At 37.7% G+C, this 24,844-nt stretch overlaps 2 protein-coding genes across 5 annotated transcripts in view; one reads left to right on the plus strand and one right to left on the minus strand.

Moving 5' to 3' along the window:
• Positions 1-24,844, minus strand: part of ANO3 (anoctamin 3) — a 204,668-nt gene that overhangs the window by 14,810 nt on the left and 165,014 nt on the right. For all 4 annotated transcript variants that reach the window (XM_074917955.1, XM_074917957.1, XM_074917956.1 and 1 more), the window contains 6 exons: positions 21,715-21,775; positions 5,127-5,209; positions 4,054-4,194; positions 3,533-3,697; positions 2,142-2,178; positions 880-991 (listed from right to left, as the gene is read on the minus strand). In XM_074917955.1, the coding sequence (XP_074774056.1) occupies positions 880-991; positions 2,142-2,178; positions 3,533-3,697; positions 4,054-4,194; positions 5,127-5,209; positions 21,715-21,775 (599 nt within the window). The remainder of the gene's footprint in view (positions 1-879; positions 992-2,141; positions 2,179-3,532; positions 3,698-4,053; positions 4,195-5,126; positions 5,210-21,714; positions 21,776-24,844) is intronic.
• On the plus strand, positions 15,033-18,164 carry MUC15 (mucin 15, cell surface associated). Its single transcript, XM_074918135.1, has 3 exons — positions 15,033-15,720; positions 16,962-17,117; positions 18,004-18,164. The coding sequence occupies exons 1-3, from the start codon at positions 15,033-15,035 to the stop codon at positions 18,162-18,164; spliced, it is 1,005 nt and encodes a 334-aa protein (XP_074774236.1).

Raw genomic sequence — 24,844 nt, forward strand, 5'->3', positions numbered from 1 at the left:
ACTAAATGCTTTTTACAGTTCTAACAGACTCTTGTAGAACAAATTGAATCAAAACTCTGAACGATCTCAGTGAAAGTTATAAATGGGAGAGAAAAAAAACCATGCCTGGTCCTACTAGACACAGGAGATAGCACTACACAAAGAAGTTTAGAAACTGAATAGCAAATGCACCACTGGATGTAACAAGCAGATATAGTCTTTACTAGAGGTTTGTTTTGGGTTTTGGTTTTTTTTTTCCCCAAACAATCTTGAACTGAAATTATATTATAAAACTTTCTAGAAGGTACTCTGAAATACTCTATAGGTTCTACAGGAATGATCAGTCTGATTGTAAAGAAAATGCAGACTGCTTCAGATGAAGCAAGGTTAGACCTGCCCAGTATCTCATGCTCTGAGCTGAAGATACACACAAAGACTGGAGCCAGAATTTCTGCCTTCTACTCTTGTATAAGATCTGCCAGACAATATTTGCTATTTATAGCAATAGATCCTGGGAAATGTAACCAAAGGGGAATAAACAAGAAAAACATGAATAAAGCCTATTAGCACAGGGCTAAATACATATCCACATTTAGGAAGTGGCTGTATTTTCAAAGGTTCTTAATTCTCATTTAGTAAGAAAGTAATGTATATAGAGCTACTTTAAAAGAATAATTTTTATTGTCTAATCTCTTGAATAAAGATTTCAAGGATCCAACCCTCACATACAGTTAAAAATATCAATTTAGAGTTATTAATTATCCTCAGAAACCAACTCACATCTAAATCTTACTGTTCAAACTGTTACTGTATTTTTTTCAAACCTATAAAATTAGCAAGGATTATAAGTGAGTCCCGGGCAAGTTTTCCTTTAAGTGCAAGTTAGCAAAGATAACTTACCTGCCAAGAAAAAAGGCAATGTAAAAGATGGAGCTGTTCAAATTGACAAACTGGAAGAGGAACATTTTCAAGGCAAAGCTGTTCTCCCACTCAGATTCTGTTCTAGGGTGCTCTGTGGAAAGACACAATATACATTACACAAACACAAATAAAATGGAGTTATGACTAACTTTTCTCAAAAACAACACTAACAAAACAAATGACGGTTTCAAGCCACGTGCCCCATCACGTTGCAGTTAATTACTTTTTTTTCCCCATCAAAGAGTTGTCTGCAGGCCACAAAACCACTGTCCCAGCTCAAACTATGTTGGTTCTATGTGGAAAAACGAGACACAAGCCACATATTTTGGGAAAAATCAGCTTGTATACTTAAATGAAAGAATTATTTTCTTTCCCATTCCCTGGTGTGTACATATATTCAATATATTTGAAATAGTAAGAATATAAATCAGTGTGATATGAAAAAATACTTTAATAATTTGACTATACATTCTGAATTTTTCTAACCTGTTCAACAGCCAGTTAGCAACACTATAGTTTTGAGCATCTTGCTTAATGCATGTTCTTCAGTACTTTAACCAGAAGAGGGAGCCGTTAAACCTAAGCAGCGAGGTTGCTTTAAAACTATGACTAGATCAACTACGTATTTTGACACGGGCTAAAAGAGACCGTGTAAGAAGAAACGCTAAAAGGTAACATATTGACATAGTAGATCTGAAATGCTATCTTTGCTTTCTTGTTTTCTATAAGCTAGAAAGCTTTACCTCTATGACTGGATCGTGACTAGAGGCATCAGTATAAATTTTTAATGTGACAGAAATAGAGCTAACTTTAAAATTTATGACTTATCATTTTTATCTTGGACAATGTAATTTTATCTTAACCCATTTTTTTTTTAAATACAAAAGTTCAAATTAAAAAATTGTAAAAAAACCTCCAAGCATTTAGAGAATTCCAAATGGAAAAAAAAAACCTGTTTTGGCATTCTAAGAAACGATGTTTTGACTTTTGTTCCATTCTAAGTTTTTTCAATTTATACTGTAAAACATAAAAGAAAAATAGAAGTGTAAGAATAGATTTCTTTTCTATTATTTCTTTAGTGAAATAATCGTATCACTTCTTTCTCTGGTATTTCTCACTTACTTTGGGAAATTCCAGAATCGTGCTATGCATAGATGAAGTTTGCAAAACCCCATTTTATTGCAGTAAAAGGTATATACCACAGCTAGCAAGAACCATACCACTAGTAAAGATCTACATACCTAAGTCTGTCAGGAGATAAGCAACCTTTTCATATACCTAAAACAGAAAAAAGAGATGGTATAAGTAAATTATAGCACCCCTGTCTGTTGTGTTGTCAAATTCAGAATAAAAACAAGCACCCAAAGCAGAGGTGTTCTGTTGCCCTGCAGAATCAGGGTAGCTGAACAGAGAAGGGAGGGCAATGTTGTAGCTACATATGAATGTATAGTTTCCTATAAAACCTTAGTAGTTCTTTGAAACTTTAGGAACTACATTAGACCCATTCTCTTTATCCATGTAAATGTACGTATGTAAGTATACACACTAAATATACAGTAAAGATAAATCAAGAGCCAATAGATCAAGAGGAGTGTTCAGAAATTAATGATTGTCTTAATGAACAGTTAGATACTCTAGCTTCAGGAACAAACTTATGTGATCTTAAAGTAGGCAAAAGCCTTTACACAATACAATTTTGCTTTGCATGAATGTGCACACTGGTGAGGAGATCAGCGTCCTACTGAAAACTTCCTTATCTCTCTACGCGTTGACTACCTCCAGTCTTTACTTTAAAATGACACTTGGCCCAAGGTAGCCACCAACTCTGAAAAATACTTCCTTGAGTATTTACTACTAATAGCAAGTTATTTTCAATAGCCTTGGTGTTCTTGTTCACTTGAATGTACTTTTGATGACTTAGAATCATCATATATAACAACAGGAATAAAATACATGACAGGCTGCTCTGAAGAATGCTTTCTTATTGCAGCAAGTGCACAATCTCCTTAACTGAGTTAAAAGCCGCTGTTTGCTGTCCTATTATTCTTTTTTACCTGTTTGTGCCTGCATGAGAATAGGAAAATGATAAATTATATGGCAGTTGAAGGAACAGAGTTTATATCAACGTACATTGTACTACCACAGCAAATGATTAAACCTGTGCGGTTACATAACAGGAAAAGCTTAAACTGAAATAATCTATCACAGTGATTCTAGGACTATGCAACACTGATATCCCAGCTGCATTTTACATGAGGGAAGAATTCAAAGTTATCAGTTAAAAAAAAACAGAAGGAGAATTCTCAGCCAAGAAATTAAGGTAGTTCCATTCATAGATGTATTGTAAAAGGTAATGTAAAAACAAAAAATGTAAATGTAGAAAGCAGTAGTCTGTAACCACTGTGACTTGGTGACATAAGCAATGATGTGTAGTGACAAATTAAGGAGGTATAATAGAAAAAACATTGACAAACATAGTATTAGAAGAGGAAAACCCCCTGAAATACTAGCTTCAGGCACTGGTATATGAATAAGCAAGAACACATATATATCTGATACACAGTAAACTCAGTAACCATTGCAAAAATTACTTTTAAAATCAATCCCTCCGTTAAAACAACAGAAGACTTACAACATTGAGTGACATGATGATCATAAAATTGATACAGACTCCAGTGCCAGATGTTGCAAACTGCCAATACTTCTTGATGAAATACCACTTGAAAGAAGCAAACTGTTCCATGGCTACCAGACGATACACCACAACTGCAAACACTGCAGTGAGGACCAGTGAAATCTACAGGTAAGTATTTATGAAGAGATATTAGAACAAAATAAACCATATCTGCAATAATTTCCACCGAATTAATAAATAAACAAGTGTTTTAAAGACTGCCAATTTTTTTGGTGAGCAGACTTTGAGAACAAAAATACTAGATTGATGAATGAAAACATTTCTTTACTGTTCTTATACAATATATTACATCTTTTAAAAGAAAAAGATCCATAAACGAGCAGTAAGACTGAGACAATCAATTTTGCCTGTATCATGTAAATCTACTAATCTTAATGAATGCACTCATGACTTGCATTACTATTTACATCAGAATAAGATTAAAGGCTACAATAATTCGGATATTATTAAACATTTACCATGAAGAATATTCCTGAGACAGACACCATCAGTCGACTGAGCTTATCAGGGAAAGGCTGAAAAGGTTCAGGTTTTCCTGTGATGGGATTTACTCTTTCCACTTGGGAATATTTAGCTTCAAACTGGGGGCGCAGCTCTTCCTGGAATGACAGGGTAGATTCCATTTGTTGTACCACTTATTTCATTGAAGTATCAAAAATCACACGTATATGTGCTACAAAGTAGGAAATTTAGACTGATACAAATTCTTTTCTATAATGCTTCAGCTCAAATATCCAAATAATTTGCTCTTTTGAAATCCCTGGAAACAGTGTCAGAGACCAACAAAACCCAGAAACTGTAAGAGCCCTCCCCAGTGTATTAGGGTATTAAAAGGATCACGGGTCACGATGGCTGACTTCAACACTCTGGAGAAACTGATAAGAAAACTATAAATTAATGCCAGTTACGATGGTGCTTTTTGTGATATGAAACCATTCATTAAAAGCCACCAGCTTGTACCTATGCACCTATGGAAAGCTCTAAAACAAGTAATGGTAAAGTCTCTATTGACTTAGACTGCAGTTAAATCACCAATACAGTTAAACTACAGCTATGTTCACTAGAGACTATGAAGTAATAAAATCATTTTACTATTGCTGATTCTGATAGCAGAATGTTAAAGGATAAGTTATGCCTCTCAGAAGGATATAGTATCCAGTTTCTGTCCCTTTGCTTGTCTTGGTCCCATTTTTAGGCAAGATTAGGCATTTCCAGTACAAGAAATCATAGAACTGAAAGGCATTGGTGCTGACATCAGCAGTAGCTCCTGTCCTCTGCATGGGCAGTATTTCCACTCAATTTTTCAAAGGATACTTTAAATAAATGTAGAATTAGGTATGGAATTATAATGCTAGTTGCAGAAAGCAAAGTATCCTTGTATAGTCTCAACTATACTTGTTTGTTCTCCAATTAGTGTTATAAATACAATACGAATGACAAATTCAGATTACTGGCATAGAATATGAATTGATAGATACACTTAAATCATGCTGATAGCCAGATTTACAGGTTTACTACTGTTTAGTCTTACCTCTTCATCTTCCCAGTCTATGAGGTCCCAGTCATATGTTAATACAGCTCTCCTTCTTTTCCAAAACTCTAGAAAGACTGTAGCTGTGGAAATCATCAACTTCATTTTAATTATGGAAAAGAAAGAGAAAGGCCATGCAGATCTCAAGAAAATCAGCAATATGTAACATGGTAACTGTCATTAGCCACTTTCTGGTCTTTTTCCCCACAGAATCTGAAAACTGTAAGTAACTTTAGGACAATCACTGTTAAAACTGGAACACTATTTTACAATGTTTATCTAAGAATCTTTTTTTTTTTTTTCTCTGTCTGCTCTATTTGTACAGAGATAGGTACCTGTCAATACGAGACAGTGCTATCCATACCTTTCAGATCCATCATTTCGCTTTTAGTTTTATTCAAAACATACAGGGTTTAAAATCTTACTTTGAAGAAACAAGGATATGCATGCACAATGGTATTTATTAATAAAGAGCTAAATTACGATCTCATTTTATTCAGTTCGAACCAAGATAACCTCACTTCTTTCCCACCGATATCAGCTTTATACTGGAGTAGCTTCACAACTAAAATATTTCTTTAAACAATTATTTTTAATTTACATGTGCGATCACAACCAGATTCTCCATGTACTTAAAGTGTTTTTGGTAGGCCCTATAAAAATAATTATAACCAATAAATAACTCTAAGTTTTCCAAACACTATAGTTTGCCACTGAAGGTAAGACACCTTGTTTTGGTGGGATTCCTGACAAAACATGGGATTGTCCGACTGTTCCCTGGAAAACAGCGATTTCAAATAGGGAATAAGAAAATTTGCTTCCTTCTGGCAAGCCAGCAGCTCAGAATGAGGATTTCTAACTCAAACTGAATAAGATGGCCTCACATTCCTTCCTTTTCCCATACTTCTGATTATGTTTTAACATCTTATTGTATTTACGTTATATAGTATACAGTTATCATTTTTATATATATGATTTATCCATATACTGTATTAAAGCACAACTAGAAGTTAGCAGAAGATCACCATACCACTACCTATAAATAATGGGTGGCTGAATGAAAGGAACTTGTCCCTAAGTATTATTTCTAGGCAGTACGTTCTTTTATTCTTCCAAGCATGAATCTTGTCTTCACCACAGATTTCATTTACACTTTGGATGCTCCTAACAAGAACAGCACACAGCTCTTCTATTTAAGCAGCAGTGGGGTTTGCACTTGAGTAATCCAAGGATGAAACAACCTTTTCTCACAGTCACTGGAAGTACTATCACAACCAGTGCAGCGTGAGACTCAGAAATGTTACAGAAGACACCACCTTGCAAGAGAAATCCCTTCCTGACATGCGAGCACTCAGGAGCAATAAAAGCTCATGCTATACACAAAACAAACAATAGTTTTCTTATGCGACCCAACAGGTAGGAAAAACACAACACATTCTGCAAAACACTGTGTTGGATGTTCCTCTGTGTGTCAGGATGCTCTAGGAAGCACACCTAAGAAATCCACTAGCGCTATGCAGAACTGGCAAGTCTGTGATTGCAGAGATGAAATAATTCACTTACACTCAAGGGTAATAGAAATGAAGGAAGTGGCCCAGCTATCAGAAAGAAAATAATGAATTTTAAAATCCCACTGACTTAAAATAACTGAGTCAGAGAAAATGAAGCCAGGCAATTGTATCAGTGGCCTTTTTTTTTTTTTTTTCCCCCCCATCCCATTGCCAAAGAAAAGAATGAGGAAGGGTGGACTACTGAAGTACATGCAACTATTTTGGACTGGGAAGTATTTTGGCTTGTGTAAATAACCGTTGAAGCTTTGGAAATAAAATGAGGTAGTTGCGGTCTAGAAGTAATACTAGACTGTGGACAAATGGTGTCCTCAGTTGAATATACATTACTCTTTTAGAGCTATTTATTTCATTCTGTCTGTCCCCTAAGATTTGGGATAACTTGCTTATTCTTTAAATCAAGATCTGTCTCTAATTTAGTTTTCAGGCTCTGGTATAGCATGAATAATAGGCTCTAGTATACTATCAGTAACAAATTATGTGGTTTATGTTACTTATGTGCACAAAGCATTCGATAATGCAACAATTAAGAAAATCATCTGTCTAGATGAAGCAGGTGAGGCCCAATTGCTAACTATACCTGCCAACTAAAGCACCTTTTCCAGACTCAGCTAAGCATTTAAAAAATTCTGCAATACTCTTTTATGCAGTAGAATAGAATTCATGGTAATTCTGCTGTACTGCAACGCTACTTAGAAAATATTGTCCAAACTGTTAAGTATACATATTAAAAAAAGCACATTAGGAGAAAAAATAATTCACAGAACTTCTCTTGTGGTATAAACTTCTAGTCTAAATGACAGCAAAAACCCATCAGAATTTTGACATTCGAGCTTTTGTTCTACAGGAAGCCTGGATCCTTCCTGGCTTGCCTTTATTTTACTCTATCACACTGCTAACGCCACCTGCCCCTGATTACTCTTCATGCAATCAGGACCCTCCAGTCCTAGTTGCTAGGCACTTCTTACTGACTCATCCTCTTACTCTGATCTCCCAGCTCTGAAAATGCTAAACCTTAACTTTTATCAATTACTTCTGTAGAAAAACAAGGCACACAATAGATGACTAATCCAACCATTTGAACATCAAGAGGAGAACATTCATTTTCCAACACTGCTTTGACCTGGCAGAGTTTATTTCTGCCTAATTCTGCTGCTTAGGAGTTCTGGGTACTTTACAGTTTAGAGGGTCACAGGCAAGCCTGTGGTTTCCTACAGAAAACATTACCTGGTGCCTCCCCTGCTTTCCCCTGGGCACATTGCTTCCCATTTTATAGCTCCAATTGCCCTTCTGATTTTTAATCCCATAATATATGGTGTACTTCCTTTTTTTGTCCAGCATTTTGGTACAGACCCACTCATTTAGGGATTTCCTATTCCATGCTCTACAATACAGTCTGTAGTTCTGCCTCTTGCGCACTTCCAAAAATTTCTTGCAATTCTTCCTTAAAGTTACCTTATGCTTAGTGCCTTTACACTGCCAGTACTCACACTGATGAAGAACTGAAATATCTAGGCATGTGCTTTACACAGTTCTTAATCTTTCAGAAGACAAGTAGGGTGATGTTTGATGGTTAAGACAGGAAAGGTTGGTGATGTGTTGATACAGTCCTAAGCAAAACAGAAGTCTGACATTGTCAAGAAGAAGTAATGATGAATGGCTGCTGTTAAATGTTATGGAAGAAAAAAAAGCAGAGAAAGAATGAAATCGAAACAAAAGGAAGAACCCAGAAAAGCCAAGACTATTACGTGAGCACATCTCTTCTAAATGTTTTATAAGAGTCACTGTGACAAAACGAATGGTGTGTTGATTCCCTAAAAAGTTCTTGCAGAGGGGATTTTCAGTAAGGAGCCAGGGGACTGTCTCCACTGCCTCTGTGCAGAGTTTGGCTGTGGCCAGCCAGGCCCCTTCTGAATACTCTGCTCAATTACTTCAGTTTTATTCAGTCAAACTCCTCTACAACAAAGCTATGCAATAAAAACAGTCCTAGAGATTTGGTACCACACCTACCAGTGACACAGACTTCAGAATGGAAACTGTCGCTTAATAAATACAGGCTATAGCTGACTGACAGCTTCGTCTCATCCCCCGCTCCTGGAGTGCTGTGAAACACCTTCCCTCCATGCAGCCACAGCCCCAAACGTGTTCACACTCGGGCTCACTGCTGGAGGTTTTGCCTTCCAGGAACAGCGGGCCAGCACCACACTGCAGGTGTGTGACACAGCCAGGAACTGAGCCACAAACACAGCATCTTCCGTTAGGCATTAAGTCACTAAGGTAAACAGTTTTTACTTTTCCAAACGGATGAATTAAACTGCTAACAAATAAAAGAGCAAGCACACCTTCCCAACCCCAAGGCTGAGGCCCAGGGCAGCACTAGAGGGGGATGACTTTCATACAGCTATAGTAGGTACACTTGAACAGAATTACAGTCTATATATTAAAGGTCTTGTTATTTTCCAATACTATATTCAAATAACTTTTCTTTTTTAAAAAAGCATCAGAAAGGCTTCTCAGCATCACAATATGTGCATGCTAGTGTGAAGTATACTGTTGATCTTAGCATATCACTTGTCATTTGGCCGAGGCTGCAGAAGATCCAAATTTGGACACAAATTTGTGGTGCTTGTTTTCAGATCTCACGGTCGATCTGTTAGATGCATGTCCACCCTGACACAGCAATAAATACAAGTTGGAAGATTGCTGATACACACTGCAGAGAATGCTAGATCCCAAAGAAAACCAAACCCACAGGGACTCGCTCTGACCCGCTCCCTCCTCTCACAGTCCACCCCACAAATAATTTACTTCCCCAAAAGGGATATTAGGAAGAGTAGAACTGGATCCGTTTCAGAGAAAACCTTCCACCTCTCCACTGCAGTATTTTCAAGAAACCACCACTACTTGCTCCCATATAAACAACTCCTATATATGTCACATCCTCAACACTTATCTCAGGGATAAGTTATGAAATAATATTTGCACTTGATTCCTTAAAAATTTCAAGTGGAAACAGATAACAACATTATGGCATTCAACTCAAACAGTCACGCAATACTGAAACATTTCTCAGTCGCTCTTCACCACATACCAGCCTAGAATAAACATACATAAAGAATTAAAGAATAAAAAAAAAAAAATCATGGGTTGAGCAGATTAGCCTATTAAGTTATATATGCCTGACCTCTTCAATTCTTACTTTAATCCAGTATTGTTTATATAAAACCTGAGGTGAGGAGTAAGAGTTGTAACATTCATACCCCTAACTGGTTATGTACTCCAAAGTAAAAATTAATGACATCCTATAAATTCAGAAAGTTTGGATTTAGACTGTTATCTTAAATTACTGCAGCTGTGAACATATTTGGAGATAGACTCAGATCCATTTCTAGCAGCATATTTTTTCTTAACAGAATTCATTTTGCTGCTGTATTTTGTGGAAGACACGCCTTTTCATCTCACAAAGTGTACAGTAGGAAACTCTGCAATAATAAGACGCTATCATTAGTTAAAATAATAGTTGCATAGTACAGGGAACAATAGCTTCTATAGTTTACAGAAAACAGTCACCCTTTTGAAATACCAGTTTGAAGACTTTCAAACGATTAAGCAATAAGCCCTGCCTACCCACTTTACTGTAAATACTGCAATTTCTGTGGACTCTGTGATGACAGAGCTCGGTCATGACAGCGGCGGAGTTGGCCAGGCAGGTTCCCAGTCCCAGCGAAGGGCTGCCCCACCTCACCTCACCCGTACGGCGTGTCCCTGGCCGCCGTCACACCACCACCTTTATTGTACCTGCGCCTCCCTCTTCCCACCAGACTAATTGCGCTCTGGGTCACAGTGGTATTTCAACAAGTTCCTGCGTATTTTGTAGAGCTCAAAGGTAAGTCTGAGAGGTTTCTTTTTAATGCTTATTAGTGGATCTAATTAACAATCACCATGTTCTTTCATATACTATTTGGGAAGGCAATTGATGCTGTTGTAGCCAAATTCTACTTCAAGTGTATTTCTGAGAAAATAATTGAACAAAATCCTTGTTCTGTGATTCATACATTAAAGCAGAGAAGTAGCATCCACAAACAATGACAGTACTTCACTCAAATTCACACTTTAGGGGGTATTTATGGTCCTTATCAAGCAAGTACAGAATTTCTGAGTCAGATCAGAGCCCATTTTAAATGCTGGGGGAGTGATTGTGGTGAAGGGAAGTATTCTGTAGATGCTACTTTATACCAAATTTCTGTAAGGGAAGGTATTGCTACATTGGTATTGCTTCTGATGAGTTTATACACAAAATGAACAGGAAATACACACTTTGGAAGCTTGGACAGTGCACTTGTCAGGTTGCTAGCTAGTAACAGAGGGGAAAAATTAAATATATTACAGCATATTATTCATATTTATATTCCTCTTTATAATTCACTAAAACCTTACAAATTCTTTTCCCAGTGCAAAAATTAAAATACATTAAAGCATGAAAATTTAATATCCATCGCTTATTAAATTTGGAAGTATCTCATCCCTGGACACCAATCCAAATTTTACAGCAAAGAGCCACGGGAGCAAAAATCCAGTATGCTTCTGGGACCATCATTTGCTATTATTTCAGAATTCTAGAAGATAAATTCCCTTGCCTTGTATTTGTTCCATCCAATTTTAAATCACTGATGTAAAGGTAAAAAAAAATCTGCTTTTTTTATGAGGCTTAAAAAGCGTAGCAAGTGTGAAAGCTCTGCAAATATGAACGTGTTACTTCAGACCACAAGAATAAAAGAAGTGCCATTAATAATTTGCTCATCATGTCACTGTTTACTACATAAATTCAAGTATTTTCTAATCACTACTGTAAGGGAGGGAAGTGGTGCAAAGTTCAATTTGTTGACGTGCAAAAGAACATCCTTTAAATTTATAGTTCTGAAGATTGTGTTATCTACCCATTAAGAAGTTGAAATTATTATTTTCTTGACAGTTGCAGAGGTTTTGCAGACATTACACCTAACTGACAGGTGCTCGGCTGTGTTTGGGAAATACACGTTGCAATTACTTTATCATACACCACTGGCTATACATATATATGAAAATCACCATATAATAATTTATTAGGACATATTTTTTCTGTGTTTCAGAAATATCCAGTGCCAATCTGATCAATTAAGGAAAACACAAAGCCAGATGCAGTATCAATGCAACCTTCATGGGGAAGTCCACAGACCCAGGGGAGGTTGATTTGAACGGGACCAGGACTTCACCCAAAGTGTAGGTGTGCAGATGGAAATTTATGTATTCACACTGAATACTTTCTGCTGTAAAGCAACTTTATTAATAACAGAATATCAAGGATTTTTGTTAGCCTTTTTTCAATTTACTTGAATTAAAATAGAGAAGTCTATAAAATAGAGCAACAGCCTCCTCAGTGTGGCTGTACCTACATTAGCATTTTAATCCAGATCAGGAGTGTGCTTTTCAAGTCTCCTGATCATCTCCACTTGTTGCCCTTTGGCTTACACCACTGGGCACTCCTGTCAGTAAGCTCAGTGACGCGCTCCAGGAGTAGCCTAACATAGGTCAGCTTTTACAGGGTACTCAAAGGGAAGAGAACGTGGCAAGTTCAGAGTAAACCCCTGCAGAAATGTGTGAAGAGTGGGTATCAAGTCCTCAGCACCTCTACAGACCTCTTGCAACTGGGCTATGTATTTTCCTGTACAATCAGTGCATACTCAGGTTCACATTGGAGGGCGATTTTTATGGGAAATTGCACTCACATCTTGGTGAATTCCTTGCAAAAGGGCCACTACACATCTCTTCATAAAGCCATACACCAGAGGAGAAATATTAGCCTTCCCCTCTTTGGAAATGGCTTTTTTTTTCTACCCAGCTGTCATAGGTCTCAGATGAAATTTAACTCTAGCAAGTACAGAAACAAATGCAGAGTGTCAAATCCACTGAAGAAACGTGGTGGTGACCATTCTATATAAAAATCTGATTTTTCATGCTAAAAAAGGGTAGAGCTCATCTGCAGCCTAATTCCATACTGATGTCATTTCTACTCACTTCAGGCTACTCCTACTGCAATGATTTCCACTGAGCTGGTACTGAGTAGCATGGATACCCATGAATCAAAAAGCAAGTCCATTTTATTTTTCATTAATAATCTGTTCATAGTTTCCTTAAACCCTTAACTGACCAGCTAATTTAATACTTAGGCTCTGCTGCAAGTTTGGCTAACCTATAGCACTGCTGCAATAGCACTATTTGCACATTAAGCTCTAAAGGCAACAAGTATCTTCAAAGAACTTCGGGGATATTCTAAACCGCATGAACATTAATGTTGCACTAGAAAAAGGAAAGTTAATTATTACACACAAACCCCTTTCCAGGAAGGAGTTCATCACAGCCTGAGAACTACACTACACAACTTTCAAAGCAAGGATGTTTCTTCTCTATGGTCCCTTGTGAAGAAGATTACAGTTAAGCCTAACAGAAAAAATGACAAAGAATTTGTTCAGAACGGATAATGACTGCTTTACACAATTCTCTGCAAATTAAAATTGCAGTTAAAGTGAATTGAGCCCAATTTCCCTACGTAATTTAGTTACAGTGAAGGGATAATGAGCAATATGACCAAACCCACCTTGTCCACTAATATGACTATTAATACAAGGAAGGAAAGACTGTGCCACTAAATTAAAACAATAATACTGTTAAAATGAAAGCATGTGTTTGAAAACTTTGTAAAACACAAGAAGTTTTTTCTTCACTGTTTTGCAGTTATTAGTATTATATAAATCAAAACCTAATATTCGGATTGCACAGCATTTCATAGTCATCTGAAGACAAATTGCAAACATAATTAGAGCTGATAATTGGACTCCAAAGGGGTTTTCTTTGGCTTGCTTGTCTGCAGTCCAGGTGGTTATCTTAAGTTTGACTGATACTCAAGCAGAAGTTCTCCCTTTTATTTTTTGCTAAATAAGTTACAAATGTTTTCCAAGCATAGGTCCTTCCCACCATATAACTGACCTTAACTTGGGAAATAAGCAGTGAGGAGAACAGGAACTTATGTTAAAAAGCAGATTAAATGGCATTTTATACACACACGTGTGTTTCAGGTAATGGTACCACCTTCTAACCACAACAGGAATAAGAACAAAGCCAAAATGCGATACCTTGACACAATATTTAATGATCATCTACCCATGGACATAACATTACCCATAGCTGACTGCTATCTACTGTTACTGGACACGCGCTTCCATTGCTCTGATGATGATGGGGAAAATGCATGCACCATTAAATGAAAAAAAAAACAAAACCAAACCACCCAAACAAAAGAACAAAATCAGCTCTCATCCCCTACTCCTCAAAAAAACTCCAAATACAACACCCCCAGGAAAAAGCATAAAACAGTAGGAAGCGAGGCTGAATATGAAAGGGTTACTTTTCCAGGTGTGTATCTCCTTTCTTCAGATGCTAAAGTATCCACATACATGGACACCTAATTAATAAACGATGCTGAAGATGTAACTTATTATACTTTTTATTGTGCTGTCACATAAGAGGTTATATGTGGGAGTTAAATACCGCATGATCTCAACCTGTCTCATATGTAGAAAAAACACACGCTCCTCACCAAAACCTCACAGATACACTTAACAGCATACCTACTACAATCAACTGCCTTCAGGATGAGTTTTTCTCATCCTTCTCAATTTAACATTGGAAAAATCAATGCATATTAAACATCTTCCAGTTTCCTATAGGAAAAGAAGTTTCCACACAAATTCAGCGTCACCCATGACCCCTGGACTGATTTAGGTTTCAATTTTCTCCCGGCAGCATTCATATGACACCAACTGCTCAGGGTCACAAAACATTATCCATCAAGTTCCAGGGCTAATTGTAACAATTATATTCCTTTGCAATAGAGCATAACTATTTAGAATGCTCTTGGAGTTGCTGCCTGCCCAGAAAACATTGCCTCAAGCATGTTGTCCAAATACGTATCATTACCTCATTCTATAGCAAAGTGGTTTTGAATTATTCCCCCGAGTATGACGCCTGTTTACAGAACCATGGAATTTTCTTCTGAAAAAAGTTTTTGTTAATCATAATATTGTCTTAGGTCATTCTTTAGGTCATTAACAGTCAGGAATGTAAAGTTTTCAGCATTAACACATGGTAAACTAGTGAAATTTCTATAGTATAACTTTTTTTTTTTTTTACCAGCTTATTTCAGTCTTAACTGAGTAGCTCTGTTTTGCAAAATAAAGTAATAGACAAAAATGAATTTATTGTAGGTTCTGTATATAATAAAACCAACTCTGAAGGCAACACCATGCAACCGTCCTGTGGAATGATTTTCATTTTTCTGCTTGTAAGGCTGCAATGGAACAAAAGCAATACTGAAGGCAAAACATTAGGTGAAAAAAGTAATGGAAGTAGCTCAGTTACAGATAACAATCTGGCTATGGTGCAACCAGCTTCACAGAGACTTGATCTGTCTATGGTTACTACCACAAATCCTTCTCCTGTCAGTCATGTTGCATCAACAACTACCAATGCCAAAGAAAATGTAATGAAGACAACAGAGATGAGGAGTTGGCCAAACAGCACAGCCCTGAGGCCCACTGATGGCACCACTTCATCTTCAAATGTCACTATGGTATCAAAAGACGGAATAAATAATTCTGCCACAAACTTCAACAGAACATCTTTAGCGATGTTTACAACCATGGGTGACTTTTCTGGAGTGACCCAAAGTGCTGCAGCTATTCCTATTTCCGCAGCGACACCAAGGAACACCACAGCCACCTCTCATACCCCTCTGTCTGCAGAACAACCCCATGATAACTCTTCAATCAACTCCACCACGCTGATCCCCACCGGTATCACTCTGACATCACCCACAGCAAAGCAGGACAGTCCTACATCAAACTTCAACCCCACTCAGCAGACAACAGAGCAGAATCATAATTTTAGCAACACTTCCACCACATCATCTAATTCAAAAGATCCCAGAGAAGGTAAGTATCTAAGTAAAGTCCAACTGGAGTAATAAAATTATAATGCTGATATCAAATCTTTTTTAATTGAACAGAAGGCTTCATAAAATGTGTGAATTAATAAGTGACCTAGTACAGACTAAAACTGAAACTCACCCCAAATAAAAATACATTTAAAAATTATTTGCTGTTAACTTTTTTGTTTAACACTTCCAAGAGTGAGGGAACCTAATGACAGGAACTGCCCCTTCACACTGGAGGGGACCTATAAAGCAGATGTGTAGAAATAACATTTAAAATGTGTAATACGTCAACTTATTTAAGTTCAGAAACTTTTGTGACCAAAGATGACTTCTTATAAATACTTCCAAAGGAATTACTCATTGTGCATTTAATTACCAAGTTGAGTATGCGTGGGAAAACAAGGGAACATAAAACTGTCATGGCACTTTTCTATCCTGCTGCTCTGAATCAGGTCTTCAGGAAAAGAAAAGGAAAGATTAGAAGACAGTAATTTTTTGCCATTAATTAGCTTTCAAGCTTTTAACACAGGACTGAAAGGCTTATCCATCATATCCAGTGGAGTACAGTTTGTACTAAGAACTGAAGGAGCATCAGACTTTCATGTTTTCCCCATCATAGTTCTAATAATTATAATGTACCCCACTTTTAGATAACATGATGACTGAAAAGGAAAGGGGGTGGGAGAGCAAGTTCAGTTCCAAGAAAAACAGAATACCTTGAAGAAAAGTTTTATGAAATCTGAGGCAAATCTTGGAGGAATGCAGTTATTCAGCTAACTGAACAGGGGCAGAAAGTGTTATTGGATTTCTTACCTTGCATACTCGAAAACTGGTACTCTAAAACTTAATCACGTGAAATTCAGAGGCTGCAATTTTAACTCCTGACTTAAATACTTAAAAATAATTGCATTCTAAGAGTGATTATTGCTTATTTATTTAAATAAAAGACTGGTTGATTCTGGAATTACACCTGGAACCCTTTCTGACTAAAAACTCATTTAGCCTTCTTTTGTTTTAAACCTCAGTTATACCCTTGAAAGTCAAGGATGAAGATGTCTGCTTTCTTCTACAAAGGCAGAGAGTTTCTGCAGAGAGGCTTAGTCTCGGCCTGCAAAGTGTTTCAGATCTTTGGTGAAAAGTCTTACTCCCCAAAGCCCTCGACTGCTATAAAGCAAGAGTGAATTATCTGATTTTACAGATTATTCTCATCCAACTGCCTCTTCTTTCTTTCTCTCCTAGACAAAACTAACAAGGGAGGAGTAATAGTTGGTGTCACTGTAGGAGCCATTTTAGGATCTATATTTATTGGGCTGATTGGATATTTTATATGTGGTAAGAAAAGGTCTGAGTCATTTTCCCACAGACGTCTTTATGATGATACAAGGAATGACCCAGGTAAGGAACTGCACAAGTATTTTGCATAAAAACATTTTTTCTTTCTGGACAGAGCTGCTTAAATATTCTGGTCTTACTGAACTATTAGAAATTATATCACTGACTCCAGTCAAACTAGTTTTCAACTGACAGTGCTGTATTAAATTTTAACTTAACCAGTATTCCCATTAACTCTACGTCTCCTCCTTGCAAGTTATTTTTTTAACCTCCGAAATATGAGGAAATATCGTATCTAGTATCAGTGAACCTGTTCAAAGAATTGTGTGTGAGTTCAGAACTACAGCTCAAAAGCTCTCCCAAACTTTGATTAACCAAAAAAGGCTAGACTCCTTACTCATCCAACTTCAATTACAGAATGAAGGATGAAGCTAAATCTGGTCTTAGTAGTAAAAATATTTTTAAGAGGTTTAAAAAGAAGATTGCTTTTGTCTTCTCCATGAATATGTATAAACTTGTACTGAAGTGTAATCACACAGTCTCCAAACATTTGTATCATGTTCCTGGACTTTATTTTTAAATGTTTAAACAAACACTGAGAGGCTAAACACACTTTTTTTCTCATATAAAATCAAATCAAAACAAACCTCTGGCAATACGCCTTTTCTGGCTTAAATGCAAGAGCTGAAAGCTGCCTGAATGTTGGATTAGGAACTAGCTTTGAAAGCTGACCACCCAGGTAGTCCTGAACAGGTGTTACTGGGAGGACACGTGTTATCCTCAGGAGATGGTAAATCAGGGCCTTCATCTTTTGCTCCCTCATAACAAAAGAAAGAGGTTAACTGGATTTTGCTGTGACGAACTGCTGAAGTAAACTGTGAGGGACCCAGTGTATGAGGATAAGAATCTTTCAAGCGATATATAAAAAATAATTACATTATCCTTTTAGTTCTTCACTTAGACAACTCATTTGGACCATACGATTCGAGTTTTGGATGTGTGTCGGATGACAAAACCAGGACAGCAGACAAAGCAGAGAAAGACAACGCAGGGTGCCCACCCGATGACATTCCCATGGCTGACATGACACAATCCCACAGCTCACCGTAACATTTGCTTCTGATTATATTCTCACCTGTAATCTATATGATTTAATCTTTTTCCAAAATGACCTGGCAGCTGTTATCTTACAGCCATTACCGGGCCGACAATGTTTTGGAAAGCAAGGGGAAAATCACGAGGTACGCTGACGTGCAACAAGCAGGGCCCGGTAACAGAGCATCACTCTTCTACTTTGTAATTAAATTACCGATTTAAGGTTTTTCTGGAAGGATATTATGCTTGTTTTCTTAGGAATAACATAGAGAGATAGCACCAAGGTAAAATTCTGCCTTGTGTAACTTTGGTCATGAATGCAGACATTATAACAGAGCAAAATTTGACCAGGGTTGAAATGACATTTTAGTATCAATACAAAAAAAATCTGAAGTTTAACTACCTTGAGGTAAAACTCTTCTGTCCAAATGTAATTCCTATCTGATAAATGACATTCTTATTCTCACTTTCCATTTGTACTTACCTCAGTGAATATGACAAAAAGAATTAGATTTACTTGGATTACTCAGAGGTTGAAATTTGCTGGGGATTAACTGCTGAGTAACATATACTACATTTAACCTTGTGATGACACAGAGTTAAAGAAGGGAAAAAAAGACAACAATTCCTCTGTCAAACTGATCTGTTGTTTGCACTGCAGGCTAGATATGCAGAAATGCTGTAAAAGGTTTTGGTACAGGTTAGACAGAAGAAATAGAACATGAAAGAAAAGGAATCATCTTTGCCGTGTATATAGATATCCTCAAAATCATGCTCCTGTTTTGTCCAGCTAAAGAGTAGTTATGGCAGCAGAATGCAAATGATTGCATACCTTTATGCAATTATCAGAAGTGTCTAAACAGAAAGAAAGAACATGAAAAAGATATAGCTGTAAAGGCACAGAATAAACAAAGTACAGAGAAAGTAAGTATTCACATGGGGTACATGCTACTCTGACTCTGTTAAAATGCTTTATTTAATGTGGAAACACGGATCATGTTTGTGTAGCTATCTCACTAACGGGCTGTGAATGTTGCAATGAATATATATGTAAAGTTCCATGCATGCACACATCAGAGAAAGAAACACTGGCAGTCAAGACTGCAAATGAATAAAACAGGTATTTGTATCAAAGCTAAAAGATTAAAGAATTGAATGCATATGTGCAGCGCTGCCATTCCTACAGGGGTCAGTCCTGAAAACAGCATGCTTCCCCTCAAAAAGAACCTCATTTCAAACACTGTATCCAGCGTGTTGGATAGCAGAGCGCAAATGAGACACATCCACCTGTATTAGGTGAGAGTATCACTGCTGCTTGAAATTAAGAAAAAGGTAATGTTCAGCTTTCATCTTCCTTAGCACATATTACACCATCTTTCCTGATAATGGTAAAGCAGTATCACATAAGCAAAATTACTTCTTATACTTGAACTTTGGCCTGAGCTGCAAATTGAAAGAGCTCTCCCTAAGGAGAACTCAGAAATGAAGAGATGCCAAGAAACTACCACTGCTTTCTGTGTTAGTAACCATATAAACCAGTGTAACGTATTTTAGGAATTTATGAAACTAATTATTAGTAATTGCAAGGCTGTAACCTCAAGATTAGGAGCCAATGAAGAAATATCACCAAGGCAAGCAATCGAAGTGTGCCCTTCACTTATCCTGTTAATTTTTAACAATCGAATCATGATTTTTTTGCATGCATATGCATGTGCTTATGTTATCTATGTACCTCTGATATTTTGCTGTTATTTGTATATTGCTTTTTGTTTTTACCAGGCCAGCCTCCAAAATTTGTGACATTTGTTCATCCTTCATTTTAAGTTAGAATTATTATGCTTATCCATACATATTACGTAAATAAAGCTGTTGTGTACCGTTTGACTCTATTTAAAATGGTAAAACTCTGGCTTGAATTCAGACAGTTGTATGTATGTGAACTGGTGTTATTTTGTCAGGGTTTACATAGACAAACATTTACAATGGTAAAATTAATTATCTCTTGTCCTAATACCAGACTTCCCTACCTTCCCATAGCAAAACACTATAAACTTCAGTGAAAGCTAGTTCCATCAGGCCTTTCGTGCTGGAACCATTACGTCTGTCTTGCATGGCACTATTACACTGACCTTCTAAGAGAGGGAAGACTGTTCTAGGTAACTCCTGTTCAACAGTGGCCTCTCTGGGTCTCACCCCGCTTGGCTTTGCCCCACGGGTGATGTGTGTGATGTCAGAGTGAATATAATGAGATATTCAGACAGAGAATTTGCATATAAATAGTTAAATTGCTGTAAGCACTTAACATGAAATCTTTCCTATACTTCCCTCTAATTAGCTCCCACAAAAATGTTCTCATTTATTCTGTAAGAATTCTCTACAAGACATGATTTTTATATTGATTCCAGAACAGTAAATTAACCTACATGTTTGCCTCTAAGACTTCTGCCTGCACGATATAAAATTCAGGCTTAGCTACATATAAGATGCTAAAGCCCATTATTGTATTAACAACCAAGCTGTGTGGTGCAGTCGACAGGCTGGAGGGAAGGGATGTGCCATCCAGAGGGACCTGGACAGGCTGGAGAGGTGGGACCGTGTGAACCTCATGGAGTTCAACAAGGCCAAGTGCAAGGTCCTGCCCATGGGTCAGGGCAATCCCAAGCACAAATATAGTCTGGGTGAGGAGTGGATTGAGAGCAGCCCTGCGGAGAAGGGCTTGGGGGTATTGGTGGGTGGAAAACCGACTGTGAGCCAGCAATGTGTGCTCACAGCCCAGAAAGCCACCCGTGTGCTGGGCTGCATCCAGAGCAGTGTGGGCAGCAGGACGAGGGAGGGGATTCTCCCTCTCTACTCTGCTCTCATGAGAGACCCCCCTGCAGTGCTGGGTCCAGCTCTGGGCCCCCAAAGTAAGAAGGCCATGGACCTGTTGGACTGAGTCCAGAAGAGGGTCACAAAGATGATCAGGGGGCACCTCATGTGTGAGGACAGGCTGAGAGTTGGGGTTGTTAAGCCTTAAGAAGAAAAGGCTCTAAGGAGACCATATACTGGCCTCCCAGTACTTAAAGGGGACCTACAGGAAAGATGGGGAGGGAATCTTTATCAAGGAGTGTAGGAATAGGATGAGGGTAATGGTTTCAAACTGAAAGAGTGCAAATTTTGATGACATGTAAGACAGAAATTCTTCCCTGTGAGGGGGGTGAGGCCCTGGCACAGGTTGCCCAGAGAAGCTGTGGCTGCCCCCTCCCTGGAAGGGTTCAAGGCCAGGCTGGACGGGGCTTTGGGCAACCTGGGCTGGTGGAAGGTGGCCCTGCACATGGCAGGGGGTTGGGACTAGATGATCTTAAAGGTCCCTTCCAGCCCAAACCATTCTACGACTTGTAATATTATTTTCACCCACTACTAGCAGAGAAATAGAAGCCGATGAAAACAGAATGAAAAAATTTTGGGTGACAAAACTCACAGTCTTTGTTTAAATTTTATCAGAACCTATAAACTCCCTTTACTCAGTAATCATACAAAAGGGTCAGGTGAACTCAAAGAACGGAAGAAATAAAAATGTACTTACCCCAAATTGCCATGAAAATAGCAAAGAAGACAGTTCCTCCATTATCAAACAAATGTGTAACCTGAATAAAAAATAAATATATCAGGAACAAATAATATTGCTACCTCATCTTTTGTCCCAAAGAATCCCAGAATACAGAACTGGTGGCAGAAACTAAAAGCTAAGAATTCTAGTAAGAAGTCCTACTTGCAGGTTTCTTCTACCAACATTTGTCCCATTCTGTCTTTCAGTACAACTTCAACTCCAGTTTTGTAAACTGTCACTTCATGTTTCCCAGTTAGTTTCACAGACATGAAGTGCTGCTCTGTCCGTGTCCAGACAGGCTAAAAATTTCTTCAGAGTTCTTGTCATATGCTGGGCCAAATTTAACCTCAACCTTTTCTATTCTAAGTTTTTTATAAGCTTAAATAACTTCTGTCTGCTCACTTTTCTTCCTCTGTCTATTAATTAATGTCTCTTTAGATTTTTTTCTTCTTCTCCCAAGCTATCTTGCAATTCTTCTGTAAGAACATTATCAATATTATATTACTGCAGCCCCTCAAATTGTTGACATATTCTCCTTCTTAAAAGCCTGGTGCTCCTAAAGACCCAATAAAATTCTAAATACCACCCCCTCAAAAACATATTTCTAAATTGTGCACTTAATTTCTCCTCATGAATACTTCTTTTTGTTGGATTTATCACTTAACTTACTCTTTGCTATAAGATTTTTTGGGTCAGAACAGATACTCTGCTGCAAAGTCCAAGGCTTACCAATAGAAAATAAGTAACAATTATGGATCACTCAAAGCATCAGAGTGAGTGAACTTGATGTCTCACTTATTATGAGCACATCACAATTTTTGTTACAAAAAAATCCAGAATTTCTACTATTCAAGTTGAAATATGAAATGGTATTTAGGAGGCTGATATTAATATCAATGTACTTTCAATAGATTTCAGATTGCCAATTTACAGCAATGTAGTTTATCCAGGGAGAATGGGCCTACATTTCTTCTAATGAAAGATGGTTTAAGATGTTGCTGAGTGTAAGTATAGCATGGGCTTCAAATCCCGACTGGAAAAAAAAGCACAAATCATTATAAAATAATAGAGCAAACCAACTTATCATCAACAGGCATATGTTAGAAAGAGGATCTGAAGAGAGAGGAAACAGAAATAAAAAAATGCTGTACATGGCTTTGATATGTATCGTCCTACACCCACCAGAAAATTCATAGTGATTTCCCACTCTGAAGTAAGAAGAGCATGTCTTGAAATAGAGTATTTTTGAAAAGACTACTTGCACTGGTGTTGACTCTGTTGGTGACTTAAGGACCATTTTTTAAGCTTTTCTCATGAAAAGAAACCCATCCTCATGCCAATGGAAGGGTGTGGGTAGCCAGATTCAGTTTTGCTGCACTATAACCTTCTCTGACATCTGAAGTTACACTGGCCAGCAGGAATGTTCTGTACACGGGTGGGTTGGCAGCCTGCCTCGGGCAGGTTACCTACCGCTCCCAGCAGGTTACCTAACCCGCTGCTCCTGTGAAAGCTGCCTGTTGCAAGGAGAACTCATCCTGCTGACAGATCTTCATTCTTCTCGAGAAGGCTGGCTTTACTGCTTCTGCCTCGCAAATTAACAAAACTAACTCAGAAAATCAGAATAAGTTAATAGAAACAGTGTTGCTTGTCTCTAATATTGAGTAAAATTATGATAATTTTGTGAGGATTTAATAAAAACGCATATATTTTATCTGTATGTCAGTTCTGGTTTTTTTAAAAGGTTCTGAAATTGGAATGGACTATTTGGTACTGGATATCAATAAATCCACTATGCTCCCTGCACGAATCAAACAGTAGGATCAATTGTATATACAAATATGTCTTTTGCTTTTGTTTTGTTTTACTTCCATAAAGGAAAACAAACATAACGGGTATGAGATTGAAAATGTGAGAGAAGAACAAAAGCAGTCAAGAAATCTGATGAACATCTTCAGTTTTGAATGTAGATCTGTGTGAGGATGTGATTGTGGATATTCTGCTCAGTAAAGAGTGCATATTTTCGATGAAATACAAACTGAACCCAGCAAACAAACCTAACCCAGCAGACTGAATGTTGCTAAAAGTAGAAAATACATATGTGGCCCTGGATCTAGCACTGTCTTTATAAAAAGTGTTTGGGTGGAAGCCTTTCAGCACGACACTCAGAATTAAGATTTGACTGTCTTAAAGGCTAAATGCATAGTCTGAGGCTGTGTTGACCAGAGGCCTCTAAGCAGAGGTGAAATATTGTTGGGCTTGGCGCTACTCCGTCAGCATAGTTGACCGATGTTGTTATCATCATACAAGACCTCAGGCACTTCAAATCCACCCTGAATCAACACCCTGCCCCAGGGCCCGAGAGCAGGGTGTGCTGGGCGCAGGACCAGCCCAGGGAGCACTAGTGCATCACACTAATCACCCACTGATCAAAGAGTCCATTTAATGGGGATGAGAATGAAAGACTGCGCATCGGGCAATCCAGATGACAAGTCAGGTATTACCTGCCTTTCCCTTAAATGATAAACTTCAGTGTGGCATTTTTAAATGGAATAAAGAGGGAGGAGATGAAAGAAAGGGGCAGTAACAAGAAGGAAAAAGGCATCTTTTGTATTCTGCCTCCAGCTTTACAAAAAACTTGGCAGAAAAAACATTTGAAGTATATGATTTTTCCAGCATTAGTTTGTTCTGTCTGAAGGGCTCCTCTACAGGAAAACTTGGCAGATATTGAAGAAAAAATCCTTGACAACAGTTTGAATAACATGAAAGACCTTATAAAATTGAGGCAGGTCCCATGACATAAGCAGGTTTGGGGACATAAACTTCACTTAAAGGAATTCACTCTTCCTGATTAACTCAATGTTTATTTATTTGTATAAAATGAACTATTTGAATGACTAAGGATTAGAACACTTATTCCAGAATAAGGATTAAAACACTTATTCCAGAATAAGGGTGCCGGTGCCCAGAATGAATCAGGAATAGCTTCTCTCACGTATCAGCTCTTTGGTTGTGGGTAAGGAAGAAAGAGAAGTTATGTTCCCACAGCCACAAAACCAAGGGAAATGCTGACAAGCTCCTTCTCAGGAACAAGAAAGCAAGCAGGAAA

The sequence above is a fragment of the Athene noctua genome, chromosome 14 (assembly GCF_965140245.1).
Source record: "Athene noctua chromosome 14, bAthNoc1.hap1.1, whole genome shotgun sequence".
NCBI lineage: Eukaryota > Metazoa > Chordata > Aves > Strigiformes > Strigidae > Athene > Athene noctua.

Bases quoted from the DNA above. Each gene is read 5' to 3' on its own strand.
- MUC15 (XM_074918135.1), top strand. From the start codon at position 15,033: ATGCAACCGTCCTGTGGAATGATTTTCATTTTTCTGCTTGTAAGGCTG. The intron at 15,721-16,961 runs GTAAGTATCTAA...TTTCTCTCCTAG, and splicing joins TTCAAAAGATCCCAGAGAAG to ACAAAACTAACAAGGGAGGA. The intron at 17,118-18,003 runs GTAAGGAACTGC...TTATCCTTTTAG, and splicing joins TGATACAAGGAATGACCCAG to TTCTTCACTTAGACAACTCA.